We start from the raw sequence: 22,076 nt of genomic DNA, 5'->3' as shown, positions 1-22,076 counted from the left end.
TATATATATATGGTATAATAATATATAGTTTAAATGGACTGCAACACGGAAATAGGCTGCTCATGGTGTAATACGGGCATTTGCCAATAGATGGCGCTTATTTTCCCGATCTCATTTTCTAATTAGTTTAATTAATTAATGTGCAACGTTTGGCAACGACGAGTTATGACATCCTTCTCAATTATATTTCATCTAAATCTGTGGAAAATTTAATGTAGTTTGGTCACAAAAACCTATTTCTAGACACATTTTTGATGCTCGGCCCACAGCCTAATACATTCTGAAGGTTACAAAGCATATTGGCAATCGTTAGTAAAACATTTGTGGCTTATATAGAGTCACAAAATTCAAAAGCAGGCAACTCATGATGAATTCAAAATGCTGGCTGCACCACATCTGAAATGGTATGTTTGCTTCTAGTTGCAGCACGATAGGAATGAAGAAGGATTAACAGTGACACCCACTCGAAATGGCTCCAAGAATGAGGCATCTCACGGCATTGTTAGACGAGGGGTTCTGGGGTTCTTCACCAAAAGGAGCAAATGGCCGAGAGATTTCAGAAAGGTGTGCAAAAGGAAATGCAGATGCTGATTTATACAAAAAAAGACAAAGTACTGCAATAACTCTGCGGGTCAGGCTGCAACATTGGAGAACATGGATAGGTGTTCAAGAAGGAACTGCAGATGCTGGAAAATTGAGTCTGAAGAAGGGTTTCGGCCCGAAACGGTGCCTATTTCCTTCGCTCCATAGATGCTGCCGCACCCGCTGAGTTTCTCCAGTACTTTTGTCTACCGCCGACATTTTGACCCAAAATATAAGACCCAAAACATCACCAATCCAATAACTAGTTTCTGCAGAGTATTTAGAGAAGTTACTCCCATCTGTCTTTCTGATAGCCCCTCGGGTCCAACATAACAACATCCATTATTAGATTGTTCAAGGAAATGGGATTTCAAACTTTAAGGAAAAGATTCAATGGGAAAGTGAGGATTAACGTCTTCACAGAGTAGTTAAGCGGTAGACTGTTAAATGACTGCCAAAAATGGCCTAGCAAACTGGTCAATGATACCATAACATCTATATTTTTTGTCTAATTGTAGTCCTGTAGGTCTGTGTCCAAGATGGCTGCCGTGAAGAGAGAGTGGACGCTGGCGCGCTTTGGCTGCCGCTGCTCTCTCTTCACACTGTGTTTTTGATTTTCTGTTTTTGGATTGAAATCTGTTTTTAATTTGTGTCTCTGTGATGTCTTTATTACTTGTTATATTCTGATTATATGTTTTTATTCCGATTACTATGTAAGGTGTCCTTGAGATGTCTGAAAGGCGCCCATTAAATAAAATTTATTATTATTATTATTATTTTAAAAAATGGTGAAACTGGACAGACCTTGGATTGACTTCAGCATTGAATTCAGACATGGCAAAGTTGCTCCCAGCCATCAACCTTAAAAAATCCTTGTTAAACATCTGAGAACGGGCGTCGTTAAGTTGGGTGAGATGTCAATCAACAATCTGATGTAGTTATTATCAAAGAATACCTTAGAACTGCCAGACTGGACCCTAACAATCCGTGTGCATGCTCTGTTCCACCAGCAGGTGAGCCGCACCACAGGGGGTCGGCACACGGGTACATAAATAGATGAAGTAGCCACAATGCTCAATGTCACCTCCAGATACCGTGAACCCTCACGGTGTCAGCGCAAACATGGACAGGAAACATTCATGCTAATAACCACCAGTCCATAATGTTATAAACACACTGAAAGTGGCAGAAAAGAACACAAAGTGCTGGAGTAACTCAGCAGGTCGGGCAGCGTCTCTGGGGAACGTGGATGGGTGATGTTTTGTGTTGAGAATGCCACTGAATGCTGGAGATGGCCATTGCCTGACGGTGTTGTGGCACAAATATTACCTGCCATTCATCAGTCCATCCCTAAATTCATTCAGGGAGGGACTGCAGATGCTGGTATAAATCGAAGGTAGACACAAAATGCTGGAGTAACTCAGCGGGACAGGCAGCATCTCTGGAGAGAAGGAATGGGTAACATTTCGGGTCGAGACCCTTCTTCAGACTGATTCACAGAGGGGTAGCAGTGAGAGAGGATGTGGCTGAAGTCTAGTCGGAGAGAGGAGGAGAACTTCTTCAAAGTAGACATACCTTGAGGAGATTTTGCAGTGGAGTGGACAAAATGTGTAGGAAAGAACTGCAGATGCTGGTTTAAATCGAAGGTAGACATAAAATGCTAGAGTAACTCAGCAGGACAGACAGCATCTCTGGAGAGAAGGAATGGGTAACATTTCTGGTCGAGACTCTTCTTCAGACTGAATTCAGCCTAAATTTGTTCTACGTCTTTTCACATGCAGAGATGAACTGCTGCATTTGATGAGGAGTTGTAAATCAAATTTATCATGGTGCAATCATCAGTGAATATCCCAGCCTCTGTGTTTATGATGGTCAGTCTTTGATGAAACGTGACGATGGCTGACCCCTGGGACATGGTCTACAGCAACTCATGTAAAGATGTGCTGGGGTTGGGTTTAATAGTCTTTGACAATCACAAGGTTTGACTCCGTCCTGTGAGTATTTCCCTCAAAGTCTTAAATGAACATTTTTTGTTTGTATGGCCAAGCTGAGTTCAGGGAAGATGAACATATTCACCACATAAAAGAGGACGAGATGACTCTCTTAAAATGTAAGGGTGGATACATCCCCAAAGCCTGACTGGATGCATCCTCAGACATTGTGGGAAGCCAGAGAGGAAATTGCTGGGATCCCAGCAAAGATATTTGCCATGGTTAGCCATGGGTGAGGTACCGGAATACTGAAGGGTGGTATGTTGGTCTGGAAGGTTGAGAGGCATCCAGGTTGAGCAACTGGATAAAGAATTGGCTTGGTGGAAGGAGAGAGGGTAGAGGTTGGGATGCCTGTGTAGTGTGCCACAGGGTCCCACAGGGTCCACAGTTGTTTGCCATCTATATTAATGATTTTGAATGAGAATGTAGTTGGCAAGTTTGGTTAGTAAGTTTGTGGATGACACCAAATCTGGTAGTACAGTGGACAGTGAAGGCTATCTAAAATTACAACAGGATTTAGATCAACAGGGAAAATAGGCTGAGGAATGTCAGGTAGATCAGTCTGAAGAGGAGTCTGACCCGAACCATCACCTATCCATGTTCTCCAGAGATGCTACCTGACCTGCTGAGTTACTCCAGCACTTTGTGTCATTTTTAGATACTATTTAACTCAGAGAAGTGCTGAGTGATATCTTTGGGAAGATAAACGAGGGCAGTACACAGTAAATGGCAGGGCCTGGAGAATGTTGTAGAACAGAGGCACCCAAGGGAAACAAGTACATATTCCCTGAAAGTGTGGACACAGACACACAAGGTAATGAGGAAGGCATTAGTCTTCATCAGTAAGGGCATTGAGTAAAATGGAACGTCATGTTACAACTTTACAAGTCGTTGGTTAAACGACAATTGGACTCTTTGTCCAGTCATCTGCCAATCAAAAATCCCTTTTACCTATATCCATCTATCGTTCACCAGGCTTTGTCCCAGTCCCACCTCTTGCACAGCTTTCTCTCCCCCACAACAATCAGTCTGAAGAGGGCTCCCAACCTGAAACGTCGCCTATCCATGTCCTTCAGAGATGCTGCCTGACCCGCTGAGTTACTCCAGCAGTTGGTCTTCTAGGCAAGATTCCAGCATCTGTAGGTCCTTGTGTCTACAATTTGGTATCTAGTTAATTCGCTCTCCCTGTTTCCCTTGCAATCTAACCTTCTCCAGCAGCCTATCATGCAGAACAATAGACAGTAGGTGCAGGAGTAGGCCATACGGCCCTTCAAGCCAGCACCTCCTTTCAATGTGATCATGGCTGATCTTATCAAAGTCCTTGTTGAAGATATATAAAATCACGATGAGCCTGGATAAGGTAAATGGTGAATCTTTTTTTCAGGGTAAAGAATCTCAAACTAGCGGCCATTGGTTTGAGGTGAGAGAGAAAACATTTAAAGGGAATCCAAAGGGAACGTTTTCAGACACACAGGTCGGTGGGTACATAGAACAAGGCATAGGAAGTGATAGAGGCCGATACCATTACGACATTTAAGATATTTAGACATGTGTACAGGAAAAGGTTAGAGGCAAAACGCGGTCAATTCGAATATGCTCAGGTAGACAACTTGGTCAGCATAATGAGTTGGACCGAAGGGCCTGTTTCTCGGTTGTATCTAGGACCCTGATGCACATTGACCTGTTTACAGAGATAGTGTGGGCTCTTCAGCCCACCAAGTCCATGCCTACCATCGATCATCTGTACATTAGTTCTATGTTATCCCACTTTCACATCCTGCGTACTAGGGGCAATTAAACTGCAAACCTGCACATCTTTGGAATGTGGCCGGAAACCGTAACACCCGGAGAAAACCCACACGATCACAGGGAGAACGTAAAAGTCCGAGCAGACAGCACCGTAGTCAGGATCGAACCCGCTCTCTGGCGCTATGAGGTAGCTGCACTACCACTGCGCCTCAGTGCCAACCTGTTTCAACAAAGCTCCTTGATGCCACACCTGGTCTAACACTGGCTTGATGTCAAGGGCAAACACACTCATCTCGGCCCATGTTTGAAGTAGAGGTCTGGGGCTATATTGTCCTGACAGAACCACAATCTTGTGTTGGAATGCTTGTTTACACCAGAGACACAAAAAGCTGGAGTAACTAAGCGTGTCAGGCAGCATCCCTGGAAAAAAGGAATAGGTGATGTTTCAGATCGACACCCTTCTTCTGAAGGAATTTGTTGTGTCTATCTACGAAATAGTAATGCTTGATAGAACTGTTATTTAACATTTTCCATCACGTTGTACAAGATTTTGACAGATGACAGTAAATTGGGTATCCCTGTACCTTAATTGGTACGTGACAATAAAATACCCTCTGAACCTTTGATTAGCTGGATTGGGTTTGCTCTGTATTTTGTGAAAAGGGCATAACTAAGCATTTTTACACATTTTCTGGTAGATACTAGTGTTGGAATGGTACTGGAATAGCTTGCCTCATGGCACAGTTTGATCTGGAGCGTAGGTCAGCAGTACACCAGATGAGATTTGATTTAGTCCCAGTCTTTGAGGTATCCAATGCTCTCACCCATTCTTTGACATCATGTGCAGTGTTGCACTAGTTGGAGAATGGATCCTGTGATGGTGAGGCTCTCAGGAGGAAGACAAGATGGAGCATCTTCAGCCAATTCAATGCAATGCCTGAGAGCACTGGACACAACAAAGGTTCGTGGGGCATTCCCACCGTAATCAGTCCAGCAGTCCACAACTGTGTCTCTATTCAAGATGTGATAGTAATGTGGCTTGGACAATGTGGGAAGATGGCCTGTTTAACAAAGAGCTGACAAATCCAACCTGACCAATTGCCATTCACTCAGCCTACTATAAATCAGCAGAGCAATGGAAGAAGTCACTAACTGTGATTTTAACTGGCTCTGATTCTCTAAGTACTTGCTTATTGATGGGGCTCCCCAAGACCAAATGGCACCACACCTCAACTCCTTGCATGGACCAGAATGTTTAATTCTAGTGGTGGGGTAACTACCCTTGACACCACTGTGACATCTATGCCACAAAAGTCCAGGCAATGATTTTCTCCAGCGAGAGAAAGTCCATCCACATATTCTTGATATTAAATGGCATTAGCATCACCAAGTTCCCATCATCAACATCCCAGATGTTAGCAACTCAACTAGACCAGCCACATAAAACGCACATCTGATGGTAGACACCTTGATGTGACTTACCTCATGACACCCCATTGTCAGGAGTGGGCTGAAATACTCTGCACTTGCACGAATGAGGACAGCCACAACAACAATCAAGGAGTTCCACACCATGCAAGACAAAGAAGCACACTTAGAAACAAGGACCTGCAGATGCTGGTTTACAAAAAGGACACAAGGTGCTGGAGTATCTCAGTGGGTCAGGCAGCATCTCTGGAGAGCATGGATAGGTGGTGTTCCGGGTCAGTACCATTCTTCAAACCCAAGGCCGATCCAAAGCAGACCATTTGTCAGAAGACCCAAAATGTTGCCTTGTCCATTCCCTTCCCAGATGCTGTCTGATCTGCAGTGTTTAAAGTTCCTCCGGCACTTTGTGCTTTCCCCAAGATTCCAGCATTTGCAGTTCCATGTGTTCCAAAGCAGACCATTGGATTGTTTGGCCATCCATCATCCTACACACTCATTCCCATTACCACTAGCGCCCAGCAGTTACAGTCTCCCCATGGGAAAATAAGAATACACAGGAAATACTGGCTTTGCCAAAGATAGATCCTGGAAGAATAAAGGCAGACAAAAATGTTGGAGAAACTCAGCGGGTGAGGCAGCCTCTATGGAGCGAAGGAAATAGGTGACATTTCGGGTCGAGACCCTTCCTCAGTCTGAAGAAGGTAAACACTCTATGGAAAAGTCACCAGATATATTGTACACAAATTATAGAAATCAGCAGGCTCTGTGCTCAAAACCTAACTTTAATGGCGCGATGCAGCAATATCTGTTGGAGATATTAACACAGAGAGAGAACTTGATGCTTTATGCAAATCAAGAGATGCCACAATGTCAAGGAAAAAAAAATCCATGACAGGTTAATTATACATTGAATTGAATTGAATGCATTTTATTAGCCAAATATGTATTCATACAAGGAATTTGCCTTGATGCTTTGCTCGCAATTAACAACGAGATTTACCGTAGACAATTAAAAATAAAGCATTATAATTTAAACATGTGATGAATGAAATAAAATACCAGAGCAAAAGGAGGCTACAGACTTTTGGCTGTTGAGTTGAGCTACTGCTCGTGGTAAAAAGCTGTTTATATGTCTGGCTGTGGCGGCTTTGACAGAGTCAAGGGAGGCATTTTGCATACATAGAAACATAGACATAGAAAATAGGTGCAGTAGTAGGCCATTCGGCCCTTCGAGCCTGCACCGCCATTCAATATGATCATGGCTGATCATCCAACTCAGGATGATCAATCATACATAAACCATGGAGGCATTTTGCTCTGTGTATTAGGCTTTAATTGTTTCCAATGTCCCAACTTTGCAACAGTTTGGACTAGTACAGTACTAATTGACCAACAGTTCATAAGGCTGCCTTGGTTTGTTTGCAGAACGTAAGTAAATAGCAAAGATCAACAAGTCTTGCAAATCGTAACTGCTCTTGCTGAAAATTTCTAATCAACGCTGGTGCCTCACTTCCACTGTTGAATTAGAAAATGATCTCCTTAACAGATCAGTCAAATTCTGCTTGAGACCAAGCCATCTCTAACCAGAAAACTTGCTCAATTGATTCCGAAGAAGGGTCTTGACCCGAAACGTCACCCATTCCTTCTCTCCAGAGATGCTGCCTGTCCTGCTGAGTAACTCCAGCATTTTGTGTCTATCTTCGGTTTAAACCAGCATCTGCAGTTCTTTTAAACCAACATCATGGACTTCATCAACTTTGCCACCAATTTTCATCCTGCATTCAAATTTACTTGGACCATCTCCGGCACCTCCCTACCCTTTCTCCATCACAGGAAATAGACTATGGACAGATGTCTATTACCAACCCACTGACTCCCACAACTATCTCGACTACACTTCTTCCCACCCTGCTTCCTGCAAAGACTCTATCCCCTACTTCCAATTCCTCCGTCTACGCCGCATCTGCGCACAAGATGAGGTGTTCCATACCAGGACATCCGAGATGTCCTCATTCTTTAGAGAACGGGGGTTCCCCTCTCCCATCATAGATGAGGCCCTCACTCATGTCTCCTCAGTAACCCGCAGCTCCTCCCTAGCTCCCCCTCCCCCTGGTCACAACAGAGACAGAGTCCCCTAGTCCACCCCATCAGCCGTCACATACAACACATAATCCTCTGAAATTTCAGCCACCTCCAACGGGATCCCACTACTAGCCACATTTTCCCATCTCCACCCCTTTTCACCTTCCGCAGAGACCGTTCCCTCCGCAACTCCCTGGTTAACTCATCCCTTCCCACCCAAACCATCCCCTCCCCACGTACCTTCCCCTGCAACCGCAGAACATGCAACACCTGTCCCTATACCTCCTCCCTTGACTCTGTCCAGGGACCCCGACAGTCCTTTCAGGTTAGGCAGAGGTTCACTTGCACCTCCTCCAACCTCATACTGTATCCGTTGTTCAAGATGTGGATTCTTATATATCAGTGAGACCAAACCTAGACTGGGCGATCGTTTTGCGGAATACCTTCGCTCAGCCCGCCTGGACCTACGTGATCTCCAGGTTGCGAAACGCTGTAATTCTCCTTCCCATTCCCACACAAGAGCTTTCTGTCCTAGGTCTCCTCCATTGTCAGTGAGGCTTAACGCAAATTGAAAGAACAGCATCTCATATTTTGCTTGGGCAGCTTACAGCCCAGTGGTATGAATATTGATTTCTCTCACTTCAGGTAGCCCCGGCATTCCCTCTCCCTAACCCTCCCCCATCCAAGTTGCACTAGCTTCTCGTTTTCACCCAACAAACAGCTAACAATGGCCTGTTCCCTTTATTATCGTTATTGTTTTGTATATCTTTCATTCATTCTTTATCTCTCCACATCACCGTCTATATAACCACTAGACTAAGTGGGACCCGTTGGGTCCCATGTTCACACGGGAGGGCTGGTCCCCCGACGCAATATTCCACCTCTCCATCAATTCCAATATTGGTGGCCAGTGGGGGGGCTTTCTGGAGTGCTGGTATGGGTTCTTGGGGTGGCAGCTCAGTCCCCCAAGCCTGATCTGCTGGCAGCTCACTCACGGCTGGTGGGCTGGCAGTTGACTCATGACTATTTCTTGAAATTCCATTTCAAGCAGGGTGCAAGGCCACCAAATTCAAGTGCAGTTTCTTACCACTATGAGCAGGGTGCAAGACCACCGAATTCAATTGCAGTTTCCAACCACTTCAAGCAGGGTGCAAGGCCACCGAATTCAAGTGCAGTTTCCAACCACTTCAAGCAGGGTGCAAGGCCACCGAATTCAAGTGCAGTTTCATACCACTTCAAGCAGGGTGCAAGGCCACCGAATTCAAGTGCAGTTTCATACCACTTCAAGCTGGATCCAAGGCCACCAAATTCAAGTGCAGTTTCATACCACTTTCAGCAGGGTGCAAGGCCACCAAATTCAAGTGCAGTTTCATTCCACTTCAAGCAGGGTGCAAGGCCACCAAATTCAAATACAGCTTCATACCATTTCATGCAGGGTGAAACCACCATAAAACCACACAAAATACCAAACTCACAGTTCAGTAGACATTCAGTGTGTTCAGTTGATTCACAGCTCAGACAGAGTCGTGAACTCTCCCTCCCCCATCATGCAGAGTCTGAGCCACACCCACACTTACGGATTTGATAACCCCTCCCCCTCCCACCGGAAAATGTGTGGCTTTCATGGCGTGATTGGCAGGAGAGAGATTCTCAACATTTTTTAAACAGTAATAGCACTTTTATTTTTCATTGATGGGAAGAATTCTCTGCACCCGCTCAGCGGAGCGGGGACTGAGTAAGATGGCCAAAAATCACAGCCGTAAGTGGTAGCGTTTTATCTAAAATCAATATACAGTGCAAACAGGAAGTAAGTGCATTTGCTGTAGTGCCTTTTAACTTCAGGCCAAAGCACCCAAGCCACCATTTGCATTAAGTAGTGCCTTTCAACTTCAAGCCAAAGCACCCAAGCCACCATTTGCAGTAAGTAGTGCCTTTCAACTTCAAGCCAAAACACCCAAGCCACCATTTACAGTAAGTAGTGCCTTTCAACTTCAAGCCAAAGCACCCAAGCCACCATTTGCAGTAAGTAGTGCCTTTCAACTTCAAGCCAAAGCACCCAAGCCACCATTTGCAGTAAGTAGTGTCTTTCAACTTCAAGCCAAAGCACCCAAGCCACCATTTGCAGTAAGTAGTGCCTTTCAACTTCAAGCCAAAGCTCCCAAGCCACCATTTGCAGTAAGTAGTGCCTTTCAACTTCATGCCACCATTTGCAGTAAGTAGTGCCTTTCAACTTCAAGCCAAAGCTCCCAAGCCACCATTTGCAGTAAGTAGTGCCTTTCAACTTCATGCCACCATTTGCAGTAAGTAGTGCCTTTCAACTTCAAGCCAAAGCTCCCAAGCCACCATTTGCAGTAAGTAGTGTCTTTCAACTTCATGCCACCATTTGCAGTAAGTAGTGCCTTTCAACTTCAAGCCAAAGCACCCAAGCCACCATTTGCAGTAAGTAGTTCCTTTCAACTTCAAGTCAAAGCACCCAGGCCACCATTTGCAGTAAGTAGTGCCTTTCAACTTCAAGCCAAAGCACCCAAACAACCATTTGCAGGTAGTGCCTTTTTACTTGAAACAAACCATATTTTCATTTTCAAACAACATTTAGGGGACTCACAGCTGTGTAGACATTTGTTCAGTGTTATTCAGAGCTCAGAGAGACGTGATCCTTGGCTTCATCCATCTTGCAGAGACTGAGTGAGGCACACCACCTCCTGGTTTTATAGTCCCTCCCCCTCCCTCCAGCAGGGGCAGCAGAGAGAATGGTGATTTTTTAAAAAACATTAACATCTCTCTGATTTGTCATCAATGGGAAAAATCCTACGCACCCATAAGGCGGAGGGGGGCTCTGAGCGAGGTGGCCAAAAATGACGGCCGTAGGTGGCGGCGTTCTGTCGGAAATCGCAGCACAGTGGGCCAAAAGCGGTCAAGATCAGAGTTTTAGTAATATAGATATAACCATATAACAATTACAGCACGGAAACAGGCCATCTCGGCCCTTCTAGTCCGTGCCGAACACTTACTCTCACCTAGTCCCATCCACCTGCACTCAGACCATAACCCTCCATTCCTTTCCCGTCCATATAACTATCCAATTCATTTTTAAATGATAAAATCGAACCTTTCCATTATCCTTTCCATTCATTTGCTCACCACTGACGTCAAACCAACAGGTCTATAATTGCTAGGTTTACTCTTAGACCCCTTTTTAAACAATGGAACAACATGCGCAGCACACCAATCCTCCGGCTCCATTCCTGTTTCTAATGACATTTGAAATATTTCTGTCATAGCCCTTGCTATTTCTACACTAACTTCCCTCAATGTCCCATGGAATATCCTGTCAGGGCCTGGAGACTTAGCCACTTTTATATTTTTCAAAAGTCTCAGTACTTCCTCTTCTTTGATCCTCATAGTTTCCAAAGCTACTCTACTTGTTTCCCTTACCTCACATAGTTCAATATCCTTCTCCTTGGTGAATACTAATGAAAATAAATTGTTCAATATCTCCCCCATCTCTTTTGGCTCTGCAGATAGCTGTCCATTCTGACTCTCTAATGGACCAATTTTATCCCTCATTATCCTTTTGCTATTAATATAGCTGTAGAAACCCTTTGGATTTACTTTCACCTTGCTTGCCAAAGCAACCTCATATCTTCTTTTAGCTTTTCTAATTTCTTTCTTAAGATTCTTTTTACTTTCTTTATATCTCTCATTCCCTTATCCCTAACCAGTCTGAAGAAGTGTCTCAATCCGAAACATCACCCATTCCTTCTCTCCAGAGATGCTCTCCTGAGTTACTCCAGCATTTTGTGTCGACCTTCGGTTTAAAACAGCATCTGCAGTTCCTTTCTACACATTGTCCAAACAGCAGGATATTCATCATTGGCACCTACCATTAGCGTTACTCTTGTAGATCAGGTGCTTCCTCTCCCGGGCTCCCCTTTCTATTCGTAGTGTTGCCCACTGGAAAATAAAATAGAAACAGGCACTGAATAAATGCAACCTAAAATTAAAACAAAAGCACATTAGTGGATTGAAAAATAACAAAGGTGAGAGTATTGCAGACTAAATTTACATCTTATTATACACTGACCTAAGGTAACTTTTATCAGTCCACGGAGAGAAGGATCTAAGACCACCAGAATAGAGCGGCACGGTGGCGCAGCAGTAGAGTTGCTGCCTTACAGCGCTTACAGCGCCGGAGACCCGGGTTTCATCCCGACTACGGGTGCTGTCTGTATGGAGTTTGTACCTTCTCCCCATGACCGTTTTCTCCGCGATCTTCGTTTTTCTCCCACACTCCAAAGACGTACAGGTTTGTAGGTTAATTGGCTTGGTATAAGTGTAAATTGTCCCTAGTGTGTGTAGGATAATGTTAGTGTGCGGGGATCGCTGGTTGGCGTGGATTCGTTGGGCCAAAGGGCCTGTTTCCGCGCTGAATCTCTAAATTAAACTAAATTAAGAATAGGTAACAAAAATGTAAAGTTCTGACGAAGGGTCTTCAACCTGAAACATCACCTCTTTCTCGTTCCACAGATGCTGGCTAACCTAATGAATGTTTCGGCTTGCTAGATGAGCTAAGGTCACATGAACACTTAAGAGTACACGGATTGGTGACATGTGCAGGAAGGAACTGTAGATGCTGGTTCAAACCAAATATAGAAACAAAAAGCTGGAGTAACAGCAAGTCAGGCAGCATCTCTGGAGAAAAAGCATAGGTGAAGTCACAGGTCAAGACCCTTCTTCAGAATGAGAGTCAGCTGAAAGGGAAACGAAAGATATAGATGCTGATGTAGAGAGATAAGAACAAATGAATGAAAGATATGCAAAAAGTGACGATGATAAAGGAAAGGCCAATGTTAGCAGTGGGCTAGGTGAAAACGGATTACAGACAATGAGACCCAACAAGACCACTTGGGTGTGGGAGGGATGGAGAGAGAGAGAGAGAGAGAGAGAGAGAGAGAGAGAGAGAGAGAGAATACTAGGGTTACTTGAAGTTAGAGAAATCAATATTCATACCACTGGGATGTACGCTGCCCAAGCGAAATATGAGGTGCTGTTCCTCCAATTTGCATTTGGCCTCACTCTGACATTGGAGGAGGCCCAGGCCAGAAAGGTCTGTGTGGGAATGGGAAGGGGAATTAAAGTGTTTGACAACCGGGAGATCAGGTTGGTTCAGGCGGACTGAGCGAAGGCGTTCAGCGAAACGATCGCCCAGTCTAGGTTTGGTCTCGCCGAGGTATAAGAGTCCACATCTCGAACAACTGATACAGTAGATGAGGTTGGAGGAGGTGCAAGTGAACTTCTGCCTAACCTGAAAGGACTGTCGGGGACCCTGGACAGAGTTGAGGGAGGAGGTATAGGGACAAGTGTTGCATTTCCTGCGGTTGCAGGGGAAGAGGAGGGGCTGGTTTGAGTGGGAAGGGGTGAGTTAACCGGGGAGTTGCAATGGCAAACGGTAGGAAGTATAGAAGGCATCTGATGGGTATTCACCCCCGCCCCACCCCCTCCCACACAGGATGGCTGAATAGTGGAGTACACTGCTGCGGAGGTTGTGGAGGCAGGTATCTCACATGTAAGCAGCGTCCAGACAAGGCAGGGAAGGCTTGGGACCTAATGCAGGTAAATTAGATTATTATTAATGTTTGCAATGGTCAGTGTGGCCTTGGTGGGCTGAAGTGTTTTTGCACTGTTTGACTCCGTGATACGCCTGAAGATTTGTATTGTGCTCCCCTCTCTAGTGACCAACTGGACCAAGCACAGCTAAAACAGTGAGCAGCTGTGCACCAGGCCTGGGTATCAATGCACACAACAAATTAACTCATCACTCTTAAAAATAATTACATCCTCAATGTCATACAATGAGAATTTGCATCAGTAACGTACATTATGTCCATTTATCAGGCTATTTCCTGGGTAGTATACATAATTAGGGTGAAATCTTAATCTGCCCTTGTCCTATGGATACACAACAAACATTTTCCCATGGGAGAGCAGTAGAAAGTGCTCAGTGGGTGATGGGAACCTTGGGTGATTCACCCCCAACCAACAATCATCGAGTTTAATGCTGGCATACCTACAATCCACTTGGGTCAGGGATATCAGCATCGACTATACATTGAACCATCTTGGCCTGTGTAACTCAGTTTCACTTTGCTGGGTAATTTACCTACCAACTCCTGGAAGAATTTCCACATTAAACATTAAAAGCAGAAGAAAATCTCAGCAGAATAAATAGCCAGCACCTCTGGTGGTGGAAACAATCTGGCAATTGTGGGGCAAGGAGTGGAGCTTCCAGCAACCCACACAGCTGCTGCTAAAGTCTGACTCTTCTGAATGCTGGCCAATTGATACTTGATTTAAACATAGCATTGCAGAAAATAATTTTGGGACCAAGAACAGATTGTCTGCCGTGCAAATGAAACTTAAACTCAGAGGCTGCACTCACAATTTTTGCAAGCAAAACAAGTGTGCCCTATTAGCCAACCATGGAGGAAAGAATTAAAAGCCAAAGCAGTAGTAATGATCTCAGCTGACACAGAATGTTGATTGAACACTCACTGCCTTGGGTCCTATATCGGTTACACAGACTGTGACAGGTTCAATGAACTACAGTAAACCCGAGGTTGAATTTCAGAGTGATAGTAAACATCGTGCCAATTGCTGTGAAAAGAACCTGTGTCCACAGTCAAAGTCGAACATCACAGAAGCAGCCCACCATGGCAATGCCGACCATTTTGCCCACCTACTCTAATCCCATTTACCTCAAACATATCTGATCCCACCACCTCCTGTGGCAGCGCATTCTATATACCAGTGTCACTGCAGTTTGCAAAGTTCAAAGGTTCAAAGGTTGATTTATTGTCACATACACCTAGATGTAGTGAAATAATTTTTGCCAATGCAGCACATAAAAAAGAATACAAACATAACAATAATAAATAGCTTTAACATAAAAACATCCCCCCACAATGGTTCCCATTATGGGGGAAGGCACAAAGTCCAGTCCCATCCCCAATGTCCACCCATAGTCGGGCCTATTGAGGCCTCCACAGTTGTCTCTACGGAGGCCCGATGTTCCAGGCCGTCCTCGCTGGGTGATGATGTTCCGGCGTCGGGAGAGTCCTCTCAGCGGCATGGGAACCCTGGAACGGCCGCCTCCCTACTCGAGACCGTGGTTTCCGGAGCCGACAAGGCCGCGCCGAATGGAGCTCAACTGGCGATCTCGTCGAGAGATCCCAGGCTCCCGATGGAAAGTTCAGCGCCGCCGCCCGCAGCCGCTCCTCAGACCCGCAGCTCCGCAACGGACCCAGCTCACCGGAGTTCCAGCTCAGCGACCCAGGCAAGGCACCGCCCGCCCCGCAATGGCGCTCCAACGCTGCACCGCCGTCCTCAGACCCGCAGCTCCGCCGCCGCCGATGCCGTGCCGCCGCCGCCAGTGCCGCCGCCGCCGATGCCGAGGCTCCGGGCGATCCCCTCGCTCCTCGGACCCGCCACTCCGCAGCCGCCGCCGATGCCGCCGCCGCCGCCGATGCCGAGGCTCCGGGCGGTCCCCTCAGGAAATGCCGCTCCAGGCCCGCTGGTAGGCCGCGAGGATGGGTCGAAAGTGCAGCCCGGAGAAAAGCTGCATCTCCGACCAGGTAGGGACCCTGAAAATTAGTTTCCCCCTTCCCCCCCCACACATAAAAAAGCTAGAACTCCTTAAAAACAAAACACTAAACTAACTAAAAATAAGAAAAAATAAATGAAAAACAGACAGCTGCAGGCTAGGCAGCCATACCCCCTACAGGTCGGCGCCAAAGTTACAGAAAGGAACAAAGAACTGTCAAATATGAAGGTTCTTAATTAGAAGAGAGCCAATTTTAATGAAATGAAAAGGTTTACCTTAGACTTTACACTTTGGAGATACAGCGCAGAAACAGGCCTTCCAGCGATCACCCTGTATACTAACACTAGGGCCAATTTACAATTTTACTGAAGTAAATTAACCTACAAATGTGAACATCTTTAGAGTGTGGGAGGAAACCGGCGCACCCAGAGAAAACCCAGGTGGTCACAGGGAGAACATACAAACTCTGAACAGACAGCACTCGTAGTCCGGATTGAACCCGTGTCTCTGGCACTGTAATGGCCGGTTCTCACGATGCGACCTGACGCAAGATGTCACCAGAGTGAAGTGGTCGTGGTCCAGCACGAGTTCCGCACGATATAACGGGGGGTAGATAAAGAGTTCCCACGGTACTCGGCAATTCTGTCATTTGTGCGAGTGACTTGTCCGTCTCCCGATCTTTCCCGTTAATCGTGAATGAACATCGTGGACTGTAGTGTAGTTAATCACGTGGCACAAATGATGTCACTTTTTTTCACACACTATATAAATATCCTCCGTTCGTAGAATTGGCTCATTTGCAGACATGCCTATACAAAGTTGGTTCGAGTACAGGCTGGTTGTTATTTTCATTGACGCGCTGTATGCATTAGCGCAACATGTGCATCGAAAACGCTTGCGTGAAGGCAGAAGGGTGAGATTAATTAAAAAGTGAATTAAGAGGAAGTTTCACTGGGTTAAGCCCATGTTTCAACGGAGACCTCAATTTGGACAATATGAGCAACTGCTTAATGTGCTGTGCGAAGAGGATAAAAGTGCATTCAAAAACTTTGTCAGAATTTCACCCGAGTTCTTTAATGAGTTAAAGAATAATTTGGGACCTCTGCTGAAGAAGACTGACGCTGTAATGAGAAAGGCACTGGAACCAGGATTGCGCACAGCAATCACCCTCCGCTACTTGGCCTCAGGCGATTCTTATAAAAGTCTATCTTACAACTTTCTTGTCGCCACCAACAGCATCTGTGGTATTGTCCGAGAAACCTATGAGGCGATCATCCAATTTTATTCAGCTGAAGTGATGGAATGCCCCAGTACACCAGATGCGTGGAAGAGAGTTGCACTGGGGTTTGAAAACAGGTGGAACTTTGCTCACACATGTGGGGCTTTGGATGGCAAGCTGTGGCTCAAATTATTTCAATTACAAGAAATTCCACTCAACTGTACTCATGGCGGTGGTTGATTATAACTACAACTTCCTGTATGTGGATGTGGGCACACCTGGAAGTGTTGGTGATGGCCGGATTTGGAAAGAAACCTGGCTTGGAAAGAAAATGGAAGGTGGAACAGCAGGCATGCCTGATCCAGAACCTCTGTCAGGAGAAGACAGCCCGGACATCCCATATTCGATGGTTGCTGATGAAGCCTTTGCACTACGGCCCTGGATTATGAAGCCATATCCACAGAGGAATCTAACTAGGGAACAGAGGATCTTCAATTACAGGCTGTCAAGGGCCAGGAGGGTAGTAGAAAATTCTTTTGGCATCTTGGCAAACAGATTTAGATGCTTGCTCAAGACAATGGAGCAGAGGCCCAAGAATGTGGAGAGTATAGTATATGCAGCATGTGTTCTGCACAACCTGATCCGAATGAGAGGTGCAGCTGCTGGATCAGCAACATCCATCCAGGACGGTGACATAGTGGACAGTGACACAGGGGAAGTAACACTAGGTGCTTGGAGAAGTGCTGCGAACAAGTTGAAAATGGTCTCACTGCAGCGTTTGAAAGGTAACTCGGGCACATCCAGTGTGAAAGAGCAAAGAGACCATCTCTGCGCTTACTACAATTCACAATTGGGGAGTGTACCGTGGCAGGACAGCTATATTGATGGGTAGCCGACCACAGGAACACTACTGCATGTTATAAGCTGACTTCCTAGTGTTGTCCTCTGAAAAGTGCTTCCTATAAGATGTTCGTCCGCAAAACCTGCCGTTTAGAACATTGCATTGTCCCTTTAAATGCCTGAGTTCACACTTGTAGCGGAGGTTGATGGATATAATGTGTTTTAAATAATCTCGCGTGCCTCATTTGTTGTATTTCGTGTTTGCGAGGCCCTTTTACAGACAAATGTTTTGTGTGATGCATCTCCTCTCAATATGTGACAGAATTCGTCTTCTTATATTGTCAAATAGGAATAAAGACTTTGTATCACATTTACCGTGCTGATTGTCATTTCATTTTCTACCAAGAGGTGAAGAACACGTTTAAATAGCTGAACATTTCAGGGTCCTGCACACTCAAAAATGTAAATGAGTGAAAATGTGATTATATCACCTCCATTAAGGTATTTTGTGTTTCAGCATGAGAGGGATTATAACATTAGAGACATTCATCTTGTAATGATGTATTAATGACGATTGGGGAGGCAATCTCAACTCCACCTTGATCACTCTCTCCCTGCTCCAAGGAGCCCACAGGCAGTGGTATCTCTGGCATCTCCTCTTGCCTCTCCACCTGTCTCTCTTGCTGAGTCTCCTCCTCATTTACCTGCATGGCTAAAAACTTTCTGACTTTCTTTGACCCCTTTCTTTGCGCTTTTCTGAGAGGCATCTCTGCAAGTCTTACTGTGAAAAAGATTCTCAAACAATGACAATTAGGTGGGACGTCCTCGATGGACACATGGTCCATTGGCGATATTGAGACCACCTTTTTTACTCACCTTATGTCCCCTCTGTCAAGCTTCCGGGTTTACCGTTCGCAGGAGTTCCCACGGTACCCGCAAGAGTCATCACAGATATCGCACGGATATCGCACTGGCATCTGCGTTCATACAATGTTGCAACGCTCACCAAAAAGTGCTCAAGTCACTCTTGGAGAAATTCAAAAATGTTTGAATTTTCTCCCAACCTTACAAAGTTACACGACTACCTGCCGTTAGCGCCACGGAGGTCCTCGGTGGTCCACGAATGCTGTACTGTTATCGCAGGAGGTTCCCATGATGTTAAACTCTTGTTAAGTCTTGCGTCAGGTCGCACCGTGAGAAAGCCCTTTAAGGCAGCAACTCTAACGCTACGCCACTGTGCCGCCCCTAATGGAATTAAAGAGTCATAGTCATAGAGTGATACAGTGTGGAAACAGGCCCTCCGGCCCAACTTGCTCACATCATCCAACATGTCCCAGCTACACTAGTCCCACCTGCCTGCGTCTTGTTCATATCCCTCCAAACCTGTCCTATCCATGTACTTGTCTTACTGTGTCTTAAACGATGGGATAGTCCCTGCCTCAACAACCTCCTCTGGCAGCTTGTTCCATATGTCCTGTGTGAAAAAGTTACTACTCAGATTCCTACTAAATCTTTTCCCCTTCACCTTGAACCTATGTCCTCTTGTCCTCGATTCCCCAACTCTGGGCAAGAGACTCTGCATCTACCCGATCTATTCCTCTCATGATTTTATACACCTCTATAAGATCACCCCTCATCCTCCTGCGCTCCAAGGAATAGACACCCAACCTACTCAACCCTCTGCCTATAGCTCACACCCTCTAGTCCTGGCAACATCCTTGTATATCTTTTCTGAACCCCTTCAAACTTGACAATATCTTTCCTATAACATGGTGCCCAGAACTGAACACAATATTCTAAATGCGTTCTCACCAACATCTTATACAACCGCCACATGACCTCCCAACTTCTATACTCAATCCTCTGACTGATGAAGGCCAATGTGCCAAAAGATTTTTGACCACCTTATCTACCTGCGACTCCACCTTCAAGGACTGACAGGTAAAACATTCAAAGAGCAATGGCAAAGATTTCCAGGGGTGGTGTTTTTGGTGTAGTCTAGATATGATCCCAACACAATAAAAGTTAGTAATCCCTAAATGGCAAAATAGGAAAAAAAATGATTAAAGACCAGTTCTCTCAACCCTTACATTCTATCTAAAGCACCAGACTGTCTGATAATTGGAGAGAAATTAGATAATTGGATACAATGTTGGCCCTCAGCCCAACTCACCTATGCCAACCAACATGCCCCATCTACACAAGTCCCACCTTGGCTCATTATTTTCTAAACATATCCCATCCATTTACCTGTCCAATTGTCTGTTAAATGTTGTGATAGTACCTGCCTTAACTATCTCCTCTGGCAGCTCGTCGCATATACCTACTACTCTTTGTGTAAAAAAAGTTGCCCCTCAGGTTCCCATTAAATTCTCCCCCCCCCCCCCCCCCCACTCATTTCCTCAAAATAAATACATGGATTATTAAAATATGGTCCTAAGTCACGGTCACAAATGCCTTTCCCTCGCTACCTACCCCATCCTGTTCCTATCAAAAGCTTGAAAGTGAAGTATACTATTCCTAACAAATCTAAAAGCATGACATTTCAGGTGCTGTTAATCTAACATGAAGACAAAAATGCTAGCTCTACTCAACGGGTCAATTGAGAGGGAAACAGTGTTTTAGATCACCAACCTCCCATAAAAACTAGGGAAATGAGAAAACATGCTTGCTTTCTAATTTCCCTAGTTTTTATGGGAGGTTTTCCAATAACCAATCGACAGCGAGGAGAGAACAAAATGAAAGTCTGTGAGCCCAAGGGAGGCAGGCGGCTTGGAGGCTCATTAGAAAGTTTGCTCATTACAGATGATCTGTCTGGAGGAAGATGCAAATAGAAGGATCGCAATTAAACTGAAGATACAAAATATTGCAACTGAATGTTCAGAAGGTAATATATTTGTATCCACACAACAAATGGTTGTTGTCAATGTAGCCACATGAGAAGAGATAGAATACAATTTGAATAGATGAAGAGAAGAATTAAGATATTGGCATTACTCCAAGTGGATAATTCATCCAGTCCAGATGGGATATATTCTGGATTAGTGGGAAGATGGAAACTGCATGGCTGTTGAGAAACATCAAATCCTCCCCGGATGAGGAGTGAAACACTATTGAAGACACTAAATGCCAGAGCTCAGTCCAATAATGGGAAAGAAGATTAACAACTACACTACATACCAATCTTTTACATCAACTCTTTCAGAATGAAAATCTAGGAAAAGTAAAGGATAAATATAAATGGCACCAATTTGTTAAAAGTCAACCCAAGTGAATTGTTTAATAAAATATTGGAAAGAAGTGATGTTGGTCACGCTAGTTGGTGTGTGAAATAAACTTTCAAAGACATTTCTATGTAGCCTAGGATAGACAAATGTGTTTTTGAACCAGTTAAACTTTCTTATTCTGAATAATCTGAAAGAATCCTGCAAAAAATAAAGGATTCCATGCAACAGCATTATAGTTCATATCAATAAACCAGTCTCATAGATCCTCATGACACAGAAGAGGATCATTTCTGCCCACCAAGTCCATGCCAGCTGACATCCCACTCATTTCTCCAGTAACCCATTGTCCGTGCCTCCAATATCAAATTCCCCAGATTCTACCACTCACATGCATCCCAGGGGCATTTACTGTGGCCAATTACCCACCAGCCCACAGGCCTTTGGAATGTGGGCAGACACTGCAGCACATGGAAGCTTACGTGGTCACAGGGAGAACATGCAAACTCCTCACAGACAGCACTGATCAGTATTGAACCTGGGCTGCTGTAGCAGTGAGGAAGCAGCTCCACTACCTGCACCACTGGGCAGCTCAGCTCATGGGAAGCTCAAGGATTTTGAACGTTAAGTTCTCAAACATGAGCAAAGGAGGGAAATTTCAGTCACACCTTCTGCTTGCGTGTGCTATACACGTTGGAAGTGTTCCCACAATAAACGTCAAACAGTAATTCAATAGCACACCAAACGGTGAATTGCTAATTCAACCACCAAGGAAATGTATACAACACCCAAGGGCCCAATAATAGATGGGATTAATCAACTTCTAGATTTAAAACATAATTTTTCATCAATTTCTTTAGACCTCGTAGAAATATACAGAGATTTATATCAAAAACAGCTTTGACAATATCTATACTGTAGTCTCAGGGCTCTGGAGTCAAAATCCTCATTCAGAACCTCCATATTCAAATATTTCAATGATCTAATGACTACACAGAACACAGAAAAGTACAGCACGCAGGGCAGCGCGATGGTGCAGCGGTAGAATTGCTGCCTTGCAATGCTTGCAGCACCGGAGACCCGGGTTCGATCCCGACTACGGGTGCTGTCTCTACAGAGTTTGTACATTCTCCTTGTGACCACGTGGATTTCCTCACACACTCCAAAGGTTTGTAGGTTAATTGGCTTGGTGTATGTGTAAATTGTCCCTAGTTGTGTGTGGGAGTGTTAATGTCTGGGGATCAGTGGTTGGTGCAGACTTGGTGGGCCATAGGGCCTACTTCCGCACCTTATCTCTAAACTAAACCAAATCTAATCTATTTGGCTCTAGTCTTTAACATTTCCACCCTGTAAAAAATGTT

The 22,076-nt window shown here is 44.9% G+C and overlaps 1 protein-coding gene across 2 annotated transcripts in view; it reads right to left on the bottom strand.

Moving 5' to 3' along the window:
- gpat4 (glycerol-3-phosphate acyltransferase 4) overlaps positions 1–22,076 on the bottom strand; it is a 110,751-nt gene that overhangs the window by 59,970 nt on the left and 28,705 nt on the right. For both annotated transcript variants that reach the window (XM_033013888.1, XM_033013889.1), the window contains exon 2: positions 11,717–11,786. In XM_033013888.1, the coding sequence (XP_032869779.1) occupies positions 11,717–11,786 (70 nt within the window). The remainder of the gene's footprint in view (positions 1–11,716; positions 11,787–22,076) is intronic.

This window comes from Amblyraja radiata, chromosome 39, assembly GCF_010909765.2.
Source record: "Amblyraja radiata isolate CabotCenter1 chromosome 39, sAmbRad1.1.pri, whole genome shotgun sequence".
In the NCBI taxonomy this organism is placed as follows: Eukaryota; Metazoa; Chordata; class Chondrichthyes; order Rajiformes; family Rajidae; genus Amblyraja; species Amblyraja radiata.
The sequence above is the reverse complement of the archived record's forward strand: the minus strand, read 5'-3'. Positions and strand labels throughout refer to the sequence as shown.